Raw genomic sequence first — 20,507 nt, forward strand, 5'->3', positions numbered from 1 at the left:
CAGTGAGCCTGCTCGCACGGCCTGCACCACCTCAGCGATGCGTCACGTCTGCCCAGCCAGAGACTGTTCACGTCACGTCTGCCCAGCCAGAGACTGTTCACGTCACGTCTGCCCAGCCGGAGACTGTTCACGTCACGTCTGCCCAGCCGGAGACTGTTCACGTCACGTCTGCCCAGCCGGAGACTGTTCACGTCACGTCTGCCCAGCCGGAGACTGTTCACGTCACGTCTGCCCAGCCGGAGCCTGGTCACGTCACGCCTGCCGAGCCTGTGTCTTCGGACAAGATGGCCGCCGCCGAGAGTGTTCCCGTCACGTCTGCCGAGCCTGTGTCTTCGGACAAGATGGCCGCTGCCGAACCTGTTCACGTCACGCCTGCCGAGCCTGTGCCTTCGGACAAGATGGTCGCCGTAGAGCCAGTGTCTGTTCCTGAGCCGGAGCCAGTGTCTGTTCCTGAGCCGGAGCCAGTGTCTGTTCCTGAGCCGGAGCCAGTGTCTGTTCCTGAGCCGGAGCCAGTGTCTGTTCCTGAGCCGGAGCCAGTGTCTGTTCCTGAGCCGGAGCCAGTGTCTGTTCCTGAGCCGGTGTCTGTTCCTGAGCCGGAGCCAGTGTCTGTTCCTGAGCCTGTTCCTGAGCCTGTTCCTGTGTCTATGTCTGTTCCTGGGCCGGTGGGGCCAGTTCCAGTGCCCGAGCCGGTGGTGCCAGTTCCGGTGCCAGTTCCAGTGCCCGAGCCGGTGGTGCCAGTTCCAGTGCCCGAGCCGGTGGTGCCAGTTCCAGTGCCCGAGCCGGTGGTGCCAGTTCCAGTGCCGGAGCCGGTGGTGCCAGTTCCAGTGCCCGAGCCGGTGGTGCCAGTTCCAGTGCCCGAGCCGGTGGTGCCAGTTCCTGTGCCTGAGCCCTGGCCGCCCGAGGGGTCGTCTCCGCCGTGGCCGCCCGAGGGGTCGCCTCCGCCGTGGCCGCCCGAGGGGTCGTCTCCGCCGTGGCCGCCCGAGGGAAAATCTCCACCCTGGCCGCCCGAGGGGTCTTCTCCGCCCTGGCCGCCCGAGGGGTCTTCTCCGCCCTGGCCGCCCGAGGGGTCTTCTCCGCCCTGGCCGCCCGAGGGGTCTTCTCCGCCCTGGCCGCCCGAGGGGTCTTCTCCGCCCTGGCCGCCCGATGGACTCTCTGTTACGCCCTGGCCGTCCGATGGACTCTCGGCTCCACCCTGGCCTCCAGAACTGTTCATTTTCCCTGCCCCACCCTGGTCTGTCTCTCTTGTTCCCCCTGTCCCACCCTGGTCTGTCTTTCCTGTTCCCCCTGTCCCACCCTGGTCTGTCCCTCCCGTCCCGCCCTGGTCTGTCCCTCCCGTCCCGCCCTGGTCTGTCCCTCCCGTCCCGCCCTGGTCTGTCCCTCCCGTCCCTTGTGGAGCGTCTGGTAGCCGCTCCTTAAGGAGGGGGTAATGTCACATGCCTGTCCTGTCTTGTGTAGCACATGTGGTGTTTGTGTTCCTGTCACTGTTTGACCCCACCCTCCTTGTTATCTCATTATTGGTTTCATTTGCCCCACCTGTTGTTCCTTATTACCTGCCTGATTTGTCCCTTTTATAAGTTCCTTTGTGTTTGCAGTCTGTGTCAGATCGTTGTCTTGTACACGTCTCTTGTTCTCCCTTGACCCTTCTGGTATGTTTGTTTCCTAGTTGTTGTTTTGTATTTAGTTGTGTTTTTCCCCCTCGTGGGTGTTTGTTTTACTTTGTTCTTTTGTTTATTAAACTTCCTTTGCACTTGAGTCTTTTTCCCTCGTTTTCTTAAGTTTCACCGTGACATAACGTTAACATTTGTACAGCCACAGTATTACAACAAACAAGTCCGTGTGGTCAAATATAACTTTAATTAGGGTTAAACATTTGAATTCTTACACTTAAAAACTGAGAGCGCATCTCCGCATCCGACTGCCATGTTTACATCGTCACCACAAGCTCCTCCCTCCCGCACGCAATGGGTTGTGGGCAATATTAGCCGTTAGAGTGTGCATTGATCTGCACTTCGAATTCTAACCGGAAATAGTAGACCATCCGGGTATCTTTGGAATACTCATTTCAACATACTACGATTTGGGACATACTAATTCTAGTTTCGCATACTCTTTAGGACGGATAGTATGCAAATTGGGACTCAGCATCTGTGCATATATATAGCCCTCCCTAGTGAAAAAAAAGTAGCCTATACTTTAATGTAATGTGTTATAATATTGCGTTACTTCCTAAAAAAAGTAACTTATTGCATTACTCAGTTACTTTTCATAGAAGGTAATGCCTTAAGTAACTTTTGCGTTACTTTTTCTCACCTGGGCTGGGCTTGCTTGTTTTTTTTGTTTAGTATTGAAAAAGTATCTTAGGTATTTTGTTGTAAATTTAAAAGTGATGTGTTACTTTACTAGTTACTTAAAAGTAATCTGATTACGTAGCTCAGGTTACTTGTAGTGCCCCACCCCAACACTGAATATGATTTCTATGGCTAAATGAGTCACCTCTGTCACAATAGGTCCGCCGAGGCCGAAGCGGTCGGCTATCATCATGTGGATCTGCCGTTGTCTGTCTTTCTTGCGCACACTCTCGTACGAGGGCAGGCGAGGATGAGGAGGCTCCATTGAGGACAGGTAGTAGCTGCTGGGCACACCGATGAGGAACAAAGAGCCCGACTGACAGCCACAAGCAGAAACAAAACTGATGAAATGAGGAACTGAAAGTAATGACGACAAGCTTTCACGCTTTACCAATGTTGTTCCAAACCTGCATTTCCGTCAAGACAATGACAACATACCACAAAAGTGAATATCTTTCCATTCAGGAAAAGTATTTTGGTGCCTATTGGTCATACAGGTTTATAACGGCGAGTAAATGATGGTGAAATACAGTGTTCTTTCATGGCGCTTACCTGTGCATTGACGTTCTCATGACCTGTGTCGTGTGTTTGCTCAAAATCAGATGAAGCAACTAGAGTCTGTCTGCTGTTGTAGTACTGATGAGGAGCTTCCTGTTCAACCAAGAAATGACAAGCCTCTGTTAATACACTGTGGAAAAGAAACATGGCAGCTGTGGTTGTCAGAATAATCCTGTACAAAAATACAGTAAAAATGTAAACATTTACAGAATGACCTGTACATTTTACAGTATAAACCTGTAATTTACAAACAAGAACATTGCAATTTAAACTGGTAAATCCATGACACACACTAGTACTTTGTACCTGTAACTTGTACTGACAACCACCATAATAACAGTTGGTAAAAGAGGAATCCACATGAAGAAGTTCATCACACAAACACAAAACACCATCATGCTAACACACAGACACTGTAACAATGCAATAAACATTCATTAAACAACAGAAGATGTCAAATAAAACCCAAATGTGCATAACTGGTAACAAATTAGCTTTTTACTTCTAAAAAACAGCATTTAACAGTATTTTACTGTAAAAATGACAGAGGTGTTTTAACGGTACTATATATATATATATAGTACGAGAACTAACTGTTTTTTTGTATGACATTTACCGTTCAAAAGTTTGGGTGAGATTTTTTTTATGTTTTTGAAAGAAGTCTCTTCTGCTCACCAAAGCTGCATTTAGTATGTGATCAGAAATACAGTAAAAACTTTAATATCAAGAAATATTATTACAATTTAAAAAAAAAAATAATAATTAATGCAAATATATTGTTAAACGTAATTTATTCCTGTGATCAAAGCTGAATTTTCAGCATCATTACTCCAGTCTTCAGTGTCACATGATCCTTCAGAAATCATTCTGATATGATAATTTGCTGCTCAAGAAACATTTCTGGTTATTATCAATGTTGAAAACAGACTGCTTCATAGTTTTAGCTTTATTGTCATTTCCGGAGCTCAACCACCAGCATAATAGTTACAATGTTTTCATATTGATTGCGAGTCAAACCATCAGCAATCTTGATTTAAAGTCTCACACCCCCGTCTTTGTCTTTCGGCAATGTCTCTCCTCCTCTTCCTACTTCTGCAATGTTAGAGCCAGACCTCTGGATGGTCATAAATTACTCCGCTAAGGAGAAGACCACCAAGCAACTTCCTCAACGGCTCCCTCCCCTCCCATCCAGCGCTAGATTAGGCAGGCGGGCCCCGCGTGAGGCCGAGGAATTCCTCCAGCCCAGCCGGACACTCAGTGAATACCCCACACCTAAATAGATGCCTTTGTGTCCCGGGACAATACAGTGTCTTACTGCGTCATCAGGGTGCTGAGTAACAATCCCCACACTGGCGTTTTAACGGTCTGCCTCTGTTTTGCACCCTTGTTTCTGTGGCAGGTACTACTAAACGAGCGCACTCCCTTTTACAGGCCCATATGTCACCCGGACAAGTCAGTTAACAGTGTTACAAGTCATTAGTGCACTCGTTGGCCAAAATGAGCAGAGAAGGGTTGGAAATTGACCAGGGCTTGAGGTAAATGCAAGCAACAAAATGCCCCTTCATGGTTTTATTTATTTATTTATTATCTGTTATTTACATAATTTCACATCAAGAAAAAAATAAGAAATTAAATTTTCGAAACCTGATTTAAGAACATTAAGATGTTATTTTCTTTACAGTTACTTTGGGTGACAAATTTCTACCATTACTGTGTGGGGACATTTTAATTTGAGTTAAAGTTATTCACATTATTATTTTTTCCTTAAACACTGTAATATATTTTACAATACTTTTTTAAGGCAGATTCTACCATAAATACTTTACCAATGAAATATTGCCACCACGCCAAAAAATATACGTTTTTTATTTATTTATTTTTAATAGGCTTAATTTACTTAATGTCCAATATCATTTCTTGTCAATGACACGATACAGATTAGATTCAACCTTTTTTTGCAATAATAAATGGCTGACTGTACCAAAAAAGTGCACGTTTTTAAAAGTTTTGCTTTAAAGTACATTTTAAATCATGTTTTAATAATTATTTTGATGTGTTGACTACCAAAGCAGGGTAACATACTAAAGTACTTGATTATAATTTTAACTGTAGTGTGTTATTCAATATTACATTTAAAGTATATTTTAATATATTTGTGTCAAAGACACCAGAAGAAATTATGACATTACATATGAAGATGAATTTAAGTCAAAAGCAGTTCAGCTAATAGCATTTAATGTAAATTTAAACTATAATGCCTTTTCATTTCAATTAACATGCATTTAATATCAGTTCACACTGATGTATATTCTTAAAAATATATAAAAAAAAATATACAAAAGTATATTCTTTTAAAAAGACAACATGCTTTGTGTTAAAAAAAGTGCCCTCTTAAAGGTAAAAAAAAAGCCCCTGTCAATCAATCCCAGTTGGCAAATATCGTCCCTTAATAGAAACCGGGCCTGAATCTGAGACACAGCTGACGTCTTGGACTCAAGGCAAGAGCTCCTGACAGCTCTGACATCACTCACAGTGACGTACTTTGACCTTTCCCATCACCCCTCTTCTTCGGGACACCGGGAGACACGTTTAGTAAATGTGAGGTCAGGGGTCACCTTCCCTCGCTGGTTTTCCCTCTCAACAGTCTCGGAGTCCCCCAATAAGAGAGACGTTCTTTTGTTTGCTCCTCTGATTCAGGCAGTGTGAAAAAGCAAAAAGCGTGTAAAATCAGCCCTGAAGTCGGGGGAGGACCTCTTCAGCGGTGTGCCTTTTTCAGTGCCTGACCTAAAGTAAAACCTTTGTCTCCTGTGATCCCCCCTCTCACCAAAACACTGAACCTAACGATCAGATGGTGAAGACCCCTCAGTAAGAGGACATAATGATTCAAAATGAGTCGAGTTTCTATAGGAGAGATGATAAAAGAGTTTCACTTGCATTGGCCTGCTGACAATTCCAGCGTAGATCAGCATGAATTCCATGTTGGTCCAGGCTGGTTTATACTGGTCTAGCTGGTGGACCAACACAGTCATGCTGTTGTCAAGGAAAACTGAGCTGGTGTAGCTGGTCCACAGCATGCAAACATGCCTTATGCTGGTGACCAGCAAGTCTTAAATGTTTAAGAATCGCCACGCAACATTAGAGATTTACCATGCTAAAACCAGATTCTTCTTCAATGCAAGTATGAGATTATTTCATCCATTTAATTATCCACAAGGTGAAAATCATAATTGACTTGTCTGATCATTTCGTTTGCTTAAACTCCGCCCCTTTCTTACAATCGCATTCAGCCGATCTGCCGCCATCCAATCAACAACCGATGGATTGAATCAAGTCCCGCCCTTTCTTTTTTTTTTCTCAATAATCCATTTCACTCTGATGCACGTCACAATATGGAAGAAAAGAGCTGATGCTACTTCTGTTTCATTGCGACTTTAAAGAGCATAAACAAACCATGGAGCATCTATAGACAACAATTTGCTAAAAACTGACAACTCATAATATGCCACTAGTTGTTAAAATGTCTTTAAAGAGGCCATACAGTATTATACGCGTTTTTTAAGTCTTGATTTTGTGTTTGGGCTCTACTCGAATACGTTTTGATGCTTGAATGTTCAAAAAACACATTTTTTTTTTATCATATTTGACATTGCTGCCAGCTCCTCTCTTCCCAGTCTGCCAACTATGGTCGGGTGACGTGTGGACGTCAATAAATAAGCAAGCTGAGATTCAGTACAAGCTGTATCTTTTATTTTCAAATATACAAATGTCATTTATGTCTTTTAGATTGTCAAAATATTTAAAGCGCCGCTTTTGAAGAGTGTGCATGTGCGAACGTGCTCTAGTAAGAATGAGCCTATGGTTGAATCTGGAAATAAAGCGAAATAACTACGAAAAATGAGGAATAGTCCTCAGATGCCATGTCTGTAATTTATTAGCAAAGATTCTCGCATTAATTCAGTCTCAAACAGATTCATTAAAAGAAGTTATTTCTTCACCATGTGTGTGGCATCATTAACCAACATGGTTGGACAACAAAATTGCGACAATACAGTTTCGGTTACGGTCGTGATGAGCTAGTTGATTTCTTCAACGATGCATCCTACTATAGTAGTTAAGCAGCGAGTAACGTCGTTGTACTGGAAACGCAGCCCTGTTTAGTTCCTGTCTCTTGGAAGCCCCTCCTTCTGAAAAGCACACTGTGCTCTGATTGGTCGGCTGGATCAGTGTGTTGTGATTGGTTTGGGAAATGTCCCACCCCTTACCATAACTGCGAGTTTCAATGCTCTACTAACCCACTCAACCAGGCCCCGCCCCTTTTATCCTGCGTATGAATTATTTAAATGAGGAATTTTGTGACGTGTTCGTTTCCGGAAGAAAACTCAAGACTACAATGGAGGCGTTTCAGGGAGTTCAGAAACACTTGCAGATATAGAGAATAACTCCTGCTGGAGGGACTTTTCATGCTCAAAAAGCAACTTTACACACTAAAGACAGCTGAACGTGTAAAAAAGCAGAACAGATCTTCTTTAAGCAAAACAGCAGTTTCTTGTTCACAGCCTTTGCTGTGGTAAATCATTTCAGAAGTGACTGCTGTATATTGTGCACACATGCAATGATACTTTAGGTCCGGGGTGCACAGTCTTGCTTCTGGAGCTCTACCTTCCCATAAAGCCTTCAATGAGGTCATGTAAACGCATTAAACCGTTCTCCTTTATCAATTTAGGGTCATAAATGATCGACAGATAGATTTATGGATGATTTCACCCGCATTTAAACACCTTTACCAGCGTTCTTTCGTCTTATTGAAGTGCACATGTGTGTTATATGTGATAGGAAAGCATGCTTAAGCGCATCTAACCGGAGTAAGTGTTTTGCGGTAAGGAGGAGCAAATATACTGTCCGTGTTGCGGATACATGGTACAGTTGTAGAAATAGCATGCATGAGAGGAAAATGTGAGTCTTTACGAATTTCTTACAAGACATTTAGCAAAACTGGTTGTTTAATGCTTTGTTTAACACCACAAGTCATGTGATTGCAGTTGAGAGTTGCAGGGATGATGTATTTCTGTAGGCCAAAAGCCAGAAACGAGTCGCATTTTAGCGCATCCAGTTCCATCGCTTCAAAGTCAATGTTTTTTTAAAAAGGGTTTTTTGGTTAAATGGCTGAAATAATGTCTGTGGTGAACACAAGCTCAAGGGATTTTCATGTTTCAGAGGCTTTTTTGGCCAGAGGCGAGAGACTACAGCCAGTTGGAAGAGCTCGTCCCTCATGTTTTTAACCCGCCCATAGGGGGATCTCACGATAAAACAGCGTCTTTTCAGTTTCCAGTCGACTAGTAGCCTAGTTGTATAATTTCTTCTGATACTGCCCTCTGTAACCGGTAGGCGTGGCTTGGGAGTGGCCTCGTAGGGCAACGAAGCAAGTGCATTCTGGGAGTTGTTGTCTTTCATCCACATGAGCCAAAAATACATTTTCTGGCTTTTCTCAGTCTAGAAGGCACCAACTTCTAAAATAATTTCACATTTCTACTACATAAATGACCCCATATTAAATACACATTCATCTTTCCATCGGTGAAATATCCCTTTATCTCCCAGCCGAACAGGTAAACTCATCTAGTCACTAGTCGCTTTCACAGCCCCATTGTGAGCCCCAAACGCTTGCAAACTATTATAACTCCAACATTCAAGCTTAATGAAAAAAACTTTTGACTTCTGCTGATTATATTTAGGTTTCAAAATTCATAAAAGTTGTGTTCATTTGTGAAGATTACCATGATGGACAAAACGTGCAAGAGTCATAAACCGTTGGTCAGATCACAGAGCTTATTCACTGCAATAATCCAAACACCAGTGGAAAAATCATGCTTCACTTACAGTTTGGCAAACTGCAGTGAACCAAAGACAGCCTCAAAAACACGGTTTGAAATCGCTGGTGTTTCTGACGTCACAAACTACCTTGTAACCAATCAGGTCAATGTGTGATCGTCAACCAGTGGATCTCTGAGCTGGTGTGAGTGAGTGGAGGCGGGGCTCATTTGCATATTCATAGAACCGTGTATACTAAATGAGGCAAGGGTGTTGAGTTACATTCAAGCTACTTTAAGGCATGAAGTTTTTTTTTTTTTCAATGAAAAAACATTTAAATATGTAATTTTTGTGATCAAATATGAGTTTTAAGGGATAAAATGATTGACTACAGGGGGACTTTAAATCTCGAGAAAGGGGGGTCTCCAGGAGTGGGTCTCAGAACCATTGATTTAGTAAGTTTAAATATGGTGGTCACTCCCGAAACTTTACAGTGTGTATATGGTCAATTTGGTGTGATCTTTGACACTCACCTACACTAGACTCACATATTAAGAAGAGTATTACAAAATCTGCATTCCATCATCTCAGAAACATTGCAAGAATTAGGCCCTACCTCACTCTACCTGACGCTGAAAGGCTTATTCGTGCATTTGTTACTTCCAGGGTTGACTATTATAATGCACTATTTGTTGGTTAACCTGCTAAATCAATAAAACGGCTGCAGTGCATCCAGAATTCAGCAGCACACACACTTCACCACGTCAGCACATTACAGGCGTGCTTTATAGCTTGCATTGGCTTCCTGTTCAGTCGCGTATTGCTTTTAAAACTCTCACACTAACACACAAAGCTATGCATGGAATAGCCCCTTCTTATATCTGTGACTTAGTAAGCCTGTACGCGCCTTCCCGTTCCTTTTTTTTCAACTGATTCGCTTACTAAGTCTTAAATTCTATGGGGGAGAGAGCTTTCTCTGTCGCGGCACCCAGGTTATGGAATGCACTTCCTCTTATTGTTAGAGATGCTCCCACATAAGCCAGTTTCAAGAAGTTGTTAAACACTCATCGTTTTAAAATTGCTTATATGTGACCCTGGACCACAAAACCAGTCACATGGGTCAATTTTGCTGAATAAATAAGCTTTCCATTGATGTATGGTTTGTTAGGATAGGGCAATATTTGACCAAGATACAACTATTTTAATATCTGGAGTCTGAGAATGCAAAAAAAACGAAACATTAAAGTTGTCCATTTTTGTTCGCAATTGATCTGCATGCACTCATAAAAATAAATGTTTTATATATTTACGGTAGGAAATTTACAAAATATCTTCTTGGAACATGATCTTTACTTAGTTTTTCTCAATTGCTAAAACACAAATTCTGAAACCATTTGCTCCATTTTCTGAAAACTTTAAACACAAAACCTCATCTTCAAGCACTATTCACAAAACCTCTGACTCCTCTTGCAAAGTGAAACTTTCACCTCAAAACAGTTTTACCTGTGTTCAAAATCAAACCATAAAACAAAGTGATCAAATACACCAAAAAAACAGAAAACACATTGTTCGAAACATATAGTTCTTGAAAGATATCTATGGACTGCTATTCTGTTTAGACTTACCGTGACACCTTACTGTACCATCAAAAAGTTCAGGGAGAAGTACATTTTTAATCTCAAAACAAATTTCATATTTTTCCGTCATTGTCTTTTGATGAACGAAAACATGTTCTATCATAGTAGCTCAAAATTGATCAGAAATTACTACTCTGCTTTGCTCTTTGCATTTCTTTGTTCTTCCTCCTCCTCGTACCCCTATTTTTACAGTACTGTACCCTGCACCTCACAAACTTGTCCTTTGTGATACTGTAATTCTTGTTCTTTATTGATGTGATCCTGCAACCAGTCAAAATCTATTGAGAAGTCAGTGCTGTTAACAATGGAAAGCACACTGTTCAGGGCCATACAGTTTGTTCATTGTACAGTATACAGCCTACAATGCACTGAACTACAGTATACAATACTAAAAGGGACAAAAATCAAAGGAGTAAACATGTGATCAGTGTGCTTCTTCTTGTCTTTGGGCTGGGTCAGGTCAGGCCAGAGCACTTCGTCAACATCACAAGCAATATTTTCCCTCCTCCTTTCTTGCCCTCCTCCCCCTCCTCCCCCTCCTCCTCCTCCTCCTCCTCCTACTCTTCCTCGTCGCCCACCTCGCATACGCACTCCTCCTCATCCTCTCACATTGTTTCTTCTATCCATTCTCAGACTTTCCCCTTCCCACCTTCAACAACTTGTTTGCTCTCTGAACTGGCTTATATTGGTTGTGTCACATCTTTTGAAACAGGTTAAATCTGTTTTGAGTGGTTGTGTTCAATCAATGACGTGTGCTCTCTATTTGTATTTGACTGTGATATGGATGACATGTGCATTAGAGTGCAGAATGTGTTTTGAGAATGAGAATGTGTTTAGAGTTTTGCTGAAAAGTCTAAGTGAGATCTGCAAATTGTGTTTTGCCATGTGAAATGGTTTAAGGTATTGACAACAGACTGCACAATTAGCTAAATGAGTTCAGGCAACTGAGAACTTTGTTCAGCCAATGGGTTTTAGTGTTTAGCAATTGAGAAAAACTGTAATATCCTAATGATTTATCAATGAAAAATCAATCATTTTGACCCATGCGACATGTGACTGGTTTTGTGATCCAGGGTCATGATTAGTATTTTACTGTGTTGTACTGTAATGATTAATTTTGTATTATTTTTGTACTTCTGAGCTTTGGGTTTTAGAAAAGCGCATTATAAATAAAATGTATTATTAGCATTATTGTGTGTGTACATTAACCTCATGCCTATCTTCACCACAGGTTAACTTGGCCGACATGTTTTTGCATTTCCTCTTTGTGGAGGCAGTTTTCCTGTGGTACTGAGATAAGGTTAAAGTTCCCTCAGGGGGGGGGGGGCGATTAGGGCTGAAAGTGATCAGGAAAAGGAAACGCTGAGGATGAGGCATGACTTCAGGCTGAAGTGTGAGCAGAACACAGCAGATAAACGCTGCACTCTCTCTGTCTAATCTAACATCTGCTCTCACGACACACATCCTGAGGACTGGACACATTAATGGAGAACAGCTCTGACATGAGGTGAGGTTTCACAGCCCACATTGGAAGGTTCCTGCACTTAACTCTCTCATGCTGGTCTTATTAGGATTTTTTTTTTTTTTTTTTTTTTTTGTTACTTCATCTGAATGGTACGAAACTTGGTAAAGGTGAACACACAAATATTTATGGACCTGATTCGAAAAGTTTAAATGGTACTGAAAAAAATAGTCACACTTGTGCTCCTCATGATCAAAAATGATGGCATTGGAAATTAATGGGAGATGAATTTCATCTAGTGGAAACGTTTGGTACTGCGGCCAAACAAAATCTTAACGAAAGTTTATTTATTGATATATCAAGCTCAAATTTGGAACACATGAATTTGATAGACATGAAACGGCTCTTTTAATTCTTTCAAATAAATAATATAAAATTGCATTAATTATTATTGCACTGACCAAAGTGTGTAAAGGGAGAAGGTTACAATAAAAACATACATTTTAGCATTAGATGTTACTATTGTTTTATATACAATTGTTCTATATGCAGTTTGTAATGCAATTAAATCAGAAGTAACTGTAATTAAATGACAGAAAAAATAAGAGTAATCCCTTACTTTACATTTTCAAATAAGGAAAAGTAATTAAATTACAGTAATTTATACCCAACACTGAAAGTTAATATATTTTAAATGGGTTACACTTTATTTTACAATGTCCTTGTTACATATGTTACATGTACTTACCATAGTAATAACAGTAAATTATGCATAATTACATGCAACTAACCCTCAACCAAACCCTATTAATATTACTCAGTACTTAAATATATAATTACACTGTAACAATGACGCCTTAAAATAAAGTCTAACCGAAAAAGGTACTAAACCTATAATTCTAATACATGACATACATCTTTCAGCAGAAATTACAATTAAAGTATATTTCAGTTTACCATAAACACTTGTCATTCTGCAGCTCACTTTAACCATATTTCAAAGGCAATATATATAAATATATATATACATACATACAGTATATAACATTATGAAATAACATATAAAGATGTAGTACTTGAGTGGGTCAGAAACACTTTAAAGTTCAACTAATTGCAATTTAATATAAATTGAAACTATTATACATTTTAATTTAATTGCAATTAACATGCAATTATTGTCAGAAAACATTACATTTCAGTATATAATTTCAGCAATAAGTGGTTTTTTTTTTTGTTTTTTTTAAGTGTACGTGCACAGACAGCTTTACTCCTCCACTCGGTTTGAGATTTGATTACTGTGTAACTTTTCAGGGCACTTGTGTCCATGATAGTCAGGGGAACGGTCACGCTGTATTGTGCTCCTCTCTAACAGACCGGCTTGTTTATCTGACTCACGTAAACCTGCACAGTTTGTGCTCTTCACTGTCAAATCTTTGAGTTTTTGAAGCTTTCTTGCTTACGTTGCTTGAGTTTGTTTTGATATCGCAGCTGACGCTAACAACATCCAAACTGAGTCACAGTGTTTGCCGAAGCACACGGCGAAGCTCGTGAACGTTTAGTTAAGAGAAAGATAATGTGTAATCTCTGATTGTGTGTCAGCGTACTGAACAGTGGGAGATGTTCTTCGTTCTCAAAATAAATATCAAACTAGGTCAGCTGTAACTCTTTAACTACATTTGACACTTTCATTCGCCCTAAAACTGTCCAGCATTAAACGGCATAAAATCTGATTTCATTTCCTATTGGAAAGGAAAATCCCAAATGACATCTCATTAATATCTCAATGGTACCTGAGAATCTGGAAACATGTCTCACATGTCTCCTCTAAAGTTTCAGAAGAAACCTCAGCAATGTCTTAAACTGTGTTAAGAGAAAGCCATATATATATCATTTCCCATTCAATCGTACCAAGACTCTATGAGCTGCATTCATTTCCAAGCCTTAAGTTTGCAGGAGAAACACTTGACCTGAGGCACTTAATAAAAGTATGAAAGCTTGGATGAATGGGATTTTCCTCACCATGTCAGTGCGAGATTCCTGATAAACCCTCATTTTGCAGCAGAGAGGAACCTTCCGGTACAGGATCAACAGCAGCACCAAGATCATGAAGAAGAACACCAGACAACAGACTGGAGAGACACAACAGACACCGAGCACGTCAATCACATGAGCTTTCCGAAACACTCTCGCTGCTTCTTCTGCTGTTTTGAACTCATCCATTAACATGTACATTTTTAGACTCATAAAGTTTAAAAATAGGCACAATTTATGCAATTTAAGCATAAAGCATAAGTCTTTACAATCTTGGCAAATATAATTTCTGCATAATAAAGTGTTTTAAGGACTCATGATATATATATATATATATATATATATATATATATATATATATATAGGGCTGTCAAACGATTAATCGCGATTAATCGCATCCAAAATAAAAGTTTGCTTTTACATAGCCTAATACACATGTGTGTACGGTGTATAATTATTTTCTATATATAAATACACACACATGCATGTATATATTTAAGAAATATTTGCATGTATATACTGTGTATATATATTTATATTATATATAATTTATATTATATATAAATATTTTATATATAAATAACACATTTTCTTAAATATATATATGCATGTGTGTGTATTTATATATAGAAAATAATTATACTCCATACACAGATAAATTATGTAAACACAAACTTTTATTTTGGATGCGATTAATCGTGATTAATCGTTTGACAGCCCTATATATATATATAAACACACATATATACACAAACACATACACACACACACACACACACACACGTACACACACACATAGGCTACATATTTTATATATTTACATAGTTTTGTTAGATACAATTAATCGCGATTAATCGATTTGACAGCACTAATATATACAGTATATATAAACCGTACAGACACACATATTATATATCTAATTACTTCTAATGTCTTTGAAATATGGTTAAAGTGAGATGCAGAATGACAAGTGTTTATGGTAAACCGAAATATTCTTTTATGCAATTTCTGCTGAAAGATGTATGTCATGTATTTACATATATTTTTAATCACAGTTTGTATTGACAGTTGTATCAAGTTTAGTTTGTATTGACAGTTATAATTTAGTGCCTTTATATTAACTTTCAGTGTTGGGTGTAGCTCATTACTATAAGTAATTAATTACTGTCTTTTAATTACTTTTCCTTATTTGAGAACGTAAATTAAGGGATTACTCTGAATTTTTTTTTGTCATTTAGCCTAATTACAGTTACTTCTGATTTAATTGCATTAAATACATAAAATAAATAGCATTAGCATTCCAAACCCTAATAGGTGGACAAAGTTTTTCAAAAATTAATAAGCAGTGAAATAGTTAAAATATTTTTATGAGGATTATGCTAAACTACTTTCAAGTTCTCATTAAATTATATATATATATATATATATATATATATATATATATATATATATATATATATATATAGACCTACTGTATAGAATGATTGTATATAAAACAATAGTAACGTCTAATGCTAAAATGTATGTTTTATTGTAACCTTCTCCCTTTACACACTTTGGTCAGTGCAATAATAATTAATGCAATTTTATATTATTTATCTGAGAGAATTAAAAGAGCCATTTCATGTCTAGGCTATCCTTATTTTGTTCAACTCGATTGAATTTAGAAAGTTATTAGAAATCCAATACTTTTATAGAAAGAGTAATTAATCCAGTAATCTAATTACACTGTTGAAGATGTAATTAGTATCTAGTAATTCAATACTTTTACAGTAGATTACCCAACACTGAACACTGTGGGTTTACAAACCTTTAAGATATTTTACTGTAATTTTATGGTCTTAAACATATACAAACAGAAAACACTACTTTTAAACAAATAATAATAATAATATTTTTCCAAGAAAGTTTGCGACATCATCAGCCCAATTAAGACATTTAACACTGAGCAACACAGTATTTATATGGATATTAGCACGTCTGATGGTGATACTCACACGCGCCCACGACGACTGTCCGCTGGTCAACAGAGAGGCTCGAGGTGGAGGCGACAGTTGGGGACACAGTGCTGGACATCTCTGACAACAAATACAACTCTTCTAACAAGCTGTCTCATAGTAAGCCAACACGAGAGTCCTCTTTCCTTCTTCCCAGCTTCATCTTCAGACACGAGTGAACTGAACGTCAGTCACGACTCACATCCTAGTCCTCGCGAAGCGGCAGCGGACACACTGTTGCCATCGGTGAATGGACGGAGAATCCTACTATGGCGAAGGCGTGGCTTGTGAATACTAACCAAGCTCGTGACTGGACGCTGCCGGGATGTCGCTAAGCAACGGTTGCAAGGACTAATTAATATTCATGAGCTGATCCGTCACCGTAGTAGGATTCGTTCATTTCGGATAAGGAGGATGTGAAATAGACACAAATAAAGTTGTGAACTTTGTTTATATCCTAGTTTAGGAAACAGACATTAACGTTATCTTAAAAAAAATAAAAATATATAAAAAATAAAAATGAATTATATGCCATATTCAGTCTCTTCCGTATCGCTCAAATAGACAAGCTGAAACATTCCTTGAACGTTTACAGGTTGTCTTGGAGATGAAAGCAGGAATTTGCGCTTTTATAGAGCGCTGAGCGCCACCTAACGTTAGCAAACAATTTATGCGTGCTTTTAAACTGCTACAGAAAGCTAGCAGTATTATATTCATCTTTCTCATACGAATGTTTTAATTCTTCGGAAATTACCATTTAATATAACTAAATTCTATTGATACTTAAATATTTGATTATTAGGATGACAGGAGGAGTTGAAGAATTCGTGCATTAAAATGTTTATTTCAAATAAAATTAACAGTATATTTTAAATCAGTTCGTAAACAATCCGTCGTGAATTTGTGAATCGTACACTTTTATTTATAATATTTTCACAGCCACCTCGGCACCTCCTCTCTGAACATGGATTCAGATCAGTCTGATTCAGTTGAATGAGAATCATTTGGTTAAAAGACTCTGAACCGCGAGGCTTTCTCAACGGTCATTGACCGGTTCACAGTCTGATTCACTGAGTCGACTCCCTCTAGTTTGCGACTCGCGCCTAACATGACTCGCTGCTGTGTGCGATTCACGGGGGAAAGATGGTCGCGAGCACCCGTGTACAGAAGCTCCTTAGACGTTATAAACTCGCGATCGCGGCCGGTTTAACGATCCTGTTGATCCAGGGGCTGGTGGTATGGAGCCTGCGGAGTCTGGAGGAGGGAGAGGCGGAGGTAAGGCGCTGTTTCATGCGGGTAAATCTGGTTTCCGTGTCTCAGTTACGCCGTTTAATCTGAGGGTTTATGTTAGCATGCTAAGCTAAGCTAAACCCTTCAGTCCAGCCTCATTAGTTGAACTGTGACTCCAGTAAAAGCGACACCGAGTGTAAACAAACACGTTTATTGCATTACCTGAAAAAGTCGTAATGTATGAAAAACATATTTGTAGTTGTTATGGTCAAGTGTTGTGTAGGCGGTCATTTAGAGCGGTTTGTTTTGACCGGCGTCGGGTTTTAAATGACTGGACTGACTTTCCCCATAACAACTCTATGGTTGTGTAGAAACTTAATGAGATGTCAACGTAGGCAGCATTTTTGGTCATCTTAGTCTTAACCTAGAGGGCCACATACATAGACCGCATTTTTAGGCATCATGGTCTTAAATTCCAGTAAGCTGCCTTTCTACTCAGGATTTGTGGGCTTCAATGTATGAGACTCTAGTGAGCCTCATACCTTTTAAACTGCTACCTTTTGGCCATCTGTAGGGCTAGTCTAAAGTGTCCTACCTTGACAGCACTTTTTTAACTCCATAGGTCACTGACTTTGACTATGATTCCCAAAAAATGCTGACTACACTCCTAAAAATAAGGGTCCCAAAAGGGTTGTTTTGCAGCGATGACAGAAGAACCATTTTTGGTTTCCCAAAGAACCTTTCAGTTCTTAAATTAACCATTTTTGATTTTGAAAATCGAAATGACTTTTTTCCCCCACAAAGAATATTATATTTAATGGAAAGATTCCATGGATGTTAAAGCTTCTCCATGGAGCGATCAGTGCCGTGGAATCAGTCCATGTGGAATTGATTTGGATGGTTGTGGTTTGCTATTGGCTGATCTCGTGTGAGTGACAGGTTGCCCCGCCCTCACGCCAGTAAACACATCATCAGAGACGAGAAGAGATGAGTTGCAAGAGGGAGGGGAAACTTGTTCTGATTAAAAATTATGAGGCACATGAATTTAAAAAAATGATGTGTATGGAAAGATCATAAGTACTGCAATATTCCTTAAAAAACAAGATTTATCAATTTTGAGAATACGTAGATGTTCCCTACTGTGTTTTGATGTTGTCTAGTGAGGTCTAATAGCATTTTGGGGTCTTAAAACCTAGTGAACTAGCCTACCTTTCTAGTGACCTGACTAGGAATGTGCCTGTGTGACCCAAATTTGACTTTGTGCTTATTTGTGTGACTCGGGTCTGTTTATGTCATGACTGCGTAAACGGCACAAACCACATGATGGAATCTGATCTTTTCAATTCCGATCTGTGCCACTTCCATATGTGGGACTAAATCCGATACAGGCCAGATGTTTTGCAATGCCACCTCAGTCTGAACAGTCAAATCGAAATTCATGCGACTTTTAAGCATCTCTAACTAGGTCAACATTCATCACAATACTGCGCTCATGGGTGTCATTTCAAAGATTTTACATACCGGATGTTACCAAGACAGTTGTGAAAGGTAGTCAGTGAAAGACAGTGATGTGTCAGAACTCATAAGTATTAAAGTGACAGCTCTCATATCATAAATGTTTAAAACTGCTGACCGTGATCTGTTCACACTGGAATCTGACATTGGCCACATTCAGATCTTATAAATCGTAATTGGGTTCAAGGCTCGCAGTGTGAACGTAGCCAAAGTTGTTGTCTTGGTAGGGAGCTTGCTTGGTTTTGAGACACAGCCGACAATTAAATCCGGCTCTTCATAGATTCGGTGTCCTCAGGCTCTATTAAAATTAACCCTTATAGATATTATTCTGAACTGTTTTCCGTGCGGATGAGAGGGCGATGTCAGATAGATAGAAATGTATTTTTTCCGAAGTGTTGATAACTTAGTGTTAACTAATAATTGTTGCAAACTGGTACTACCAACAAAATATTAGTGCATTTCTGGAACTGGGCGTCGTTACACTACATCCTTACGCATCGCTTTCTGACAGGACTTTTACGGGCTTTTCCCAAATCACGGAAGTGACGGCGATGTCCGGGTTAGCGGTAGCATTAGCCATCAGGCAAGTGTTATTTAAATAAACTCCTGATGTACTTACAAACTTTCCAATGCCTTGTTTTATGAGTACAGAACCTAAGTACTACTGTAGAAGTTTGGTACCATTCTGGGCATTATTAGTGGGGAAATTTACGAGATACAACCTTGGATCCACTAAGCCATTCGGCTGATATCTCTAAATAAGCTCTCATTTTAATAATGTTCGACCAAGGGGAAAAAAGGCTTCTGGGGGGTGTCTGGCTCGAGGTCAAAGGACCCTAGGTTGAAATTACTCCCTTTAAATGAATCATGTGTGACCGTTTTGCTGCTCTCGGATGACTGCAGCTAATAATGTGGTGTTTAAACATCCAAGCGGATCAAACCCCAGCAGGCGGGATTCAGGAATGATAATCATTGTGCTCTTGATCAAAACACAGCCTCAGGTTAGTCCAGGATGACTGATCCTGTAATAAATTAACTGTAACTGTTAGTAAACTTTAGGGATTCCTGCATAGCTAATTAGTAAATGTTTAACTGTCTGCTGTTCAAGGGCTCTGAAGTAATACGGGAATAGCCTACATTTGGGAAAGGAGGTTACGAGTTGTGACGAGTATCAGGAATGTGCTGGCTGTCATGTCTGGATTCCTGCTCCATCTGCACTTCACTGTCCACCTGCAGTCGAATAGATTCCCTAGTACATGATCAATGAATGTATTGAGCAAAAAAGTTCTTCTGTAGTCAAAAGTAAACTAAGGGTACGTTGACAACGATATGCTTAAAACGGTGAAGTTGTTCTGCGTACAGACATTGTCATAACGATCCCCATTCACACGGATCCGTGAAAACGACTATAAACGTTGTATTCTGCTGCCAGGCCAGTAGATGGCGATGAAACACAATTGACTGAACACGTAATATGCATGTGCATGAGGTCATTGTCTTCAAGATTCACGTTTTTGTTGTTTACACGGAGCCCGCTTTCAAAAACTTGCACGTTGAAACCCTTTTTCAAAAGTTTGCGATTTCAGCAAGTTGCGATTTCAGCAAGCATTAAAAGTTGTACGTTTTTAGTTGAAAACGGTGTCGTGTAAACAGACCCTCAGTATGCGGGTTTTTCAGAAAAAGTATTCCACCGTTCACATGTTTGCGGTCAGTAAGAACTTTAACGATTTTGAACCGTTTTTGTCTGCTCACCAAGGCTGCATTTATTTGATCAAAAAGTACAGTAAAAACAGTTAGGCTGCATCTCATTTCTCTGTCTTACCCCTTACTCTTACCCCTTCCCCTCGGTTTTGCGCGTTCATGTGAGGGGAAGTGGTGTCCCAATTCTCATTTTGATTAAGGGCTAGGGCTTAGGCGTAGG

General features: G+C 39.8%; 3 protein-coding genes across 4 annotated transcripts in view; 2 read left to right on the top strand and 1 right to left on the bottom strand.

Annotated features, from left to right (window-relative positions):
- The window catches only part of LOC308702914 (uncharacterized protein), a 23,173-nt gene extending 7,116 nt beyond the window's left edge, over positions 1-16,057 (bottom strand). Inside the window, exons 1-4 of the mRNA XM_081386091.1 lie at positions 15,842-16,057; positions 13,833-13,942; positions 2,901-2,999; positions 2,494-2,664 (exon numbers count right to left, since the gene is read on the bottom strand). Coding sequence (XP_081242217.1) covers positions 2,494-2,664; positions 2,901-2,999; positions 13,833-13,942; positions 15,842-15,920 — 459 coding nt within the window. The 5' untranslated portion in view covers positions 15,921-16,057. The remainder of the gene's footprint in view (positions 1-2,493; positions 2,665-2,900; positions 3,000-13,832; positions 13,943-15,841) is intronic.
- Positions 1-20,507, top strand: part of LOC308702727 (tripartite motif-containing protein 16-like) — a 662,678-nt gene that overhangs the window by 47,614 nt on the left and 594,557 nt on the right. The gene's annotated exons all lie outside the window — the stretch shown is intronic.
- xylt2 (xylosyltransferase II) overlaps positions 16,966-20,507 on the top strand; it is a 43,914-nt gene continuing 40,372 nt past the window's right edge. For both annotated transcript variants that reach the window (XM_081371032.1, XM_081371033.1), the window contains exon 1: positions 16,966-17,116. In XM_081371032.1, coding sequence (XP_081227158.1) covers positions 16,985-17,116 — 132 coding nt within the window. In that variant the 5' untranslated portion in view covers positions 16,966-16,984. The remainder of the gene's footprint in view (positions 17,117-20,507) is intronic.

Source organism: Scardinius erythrophthalmus, assembly GCF_964197995.2.
Source record: "Scardinius erythrophthalmus genome assembly, chromosome: 1".
In the NCBI taxonomy this organism is placed as follows: Eukaryota; Metazoa; Chordata; class Actinopteri; order Cypriniformes; family Leuciscidae; genus Scardinius; species Scardinius erythrophthalmus.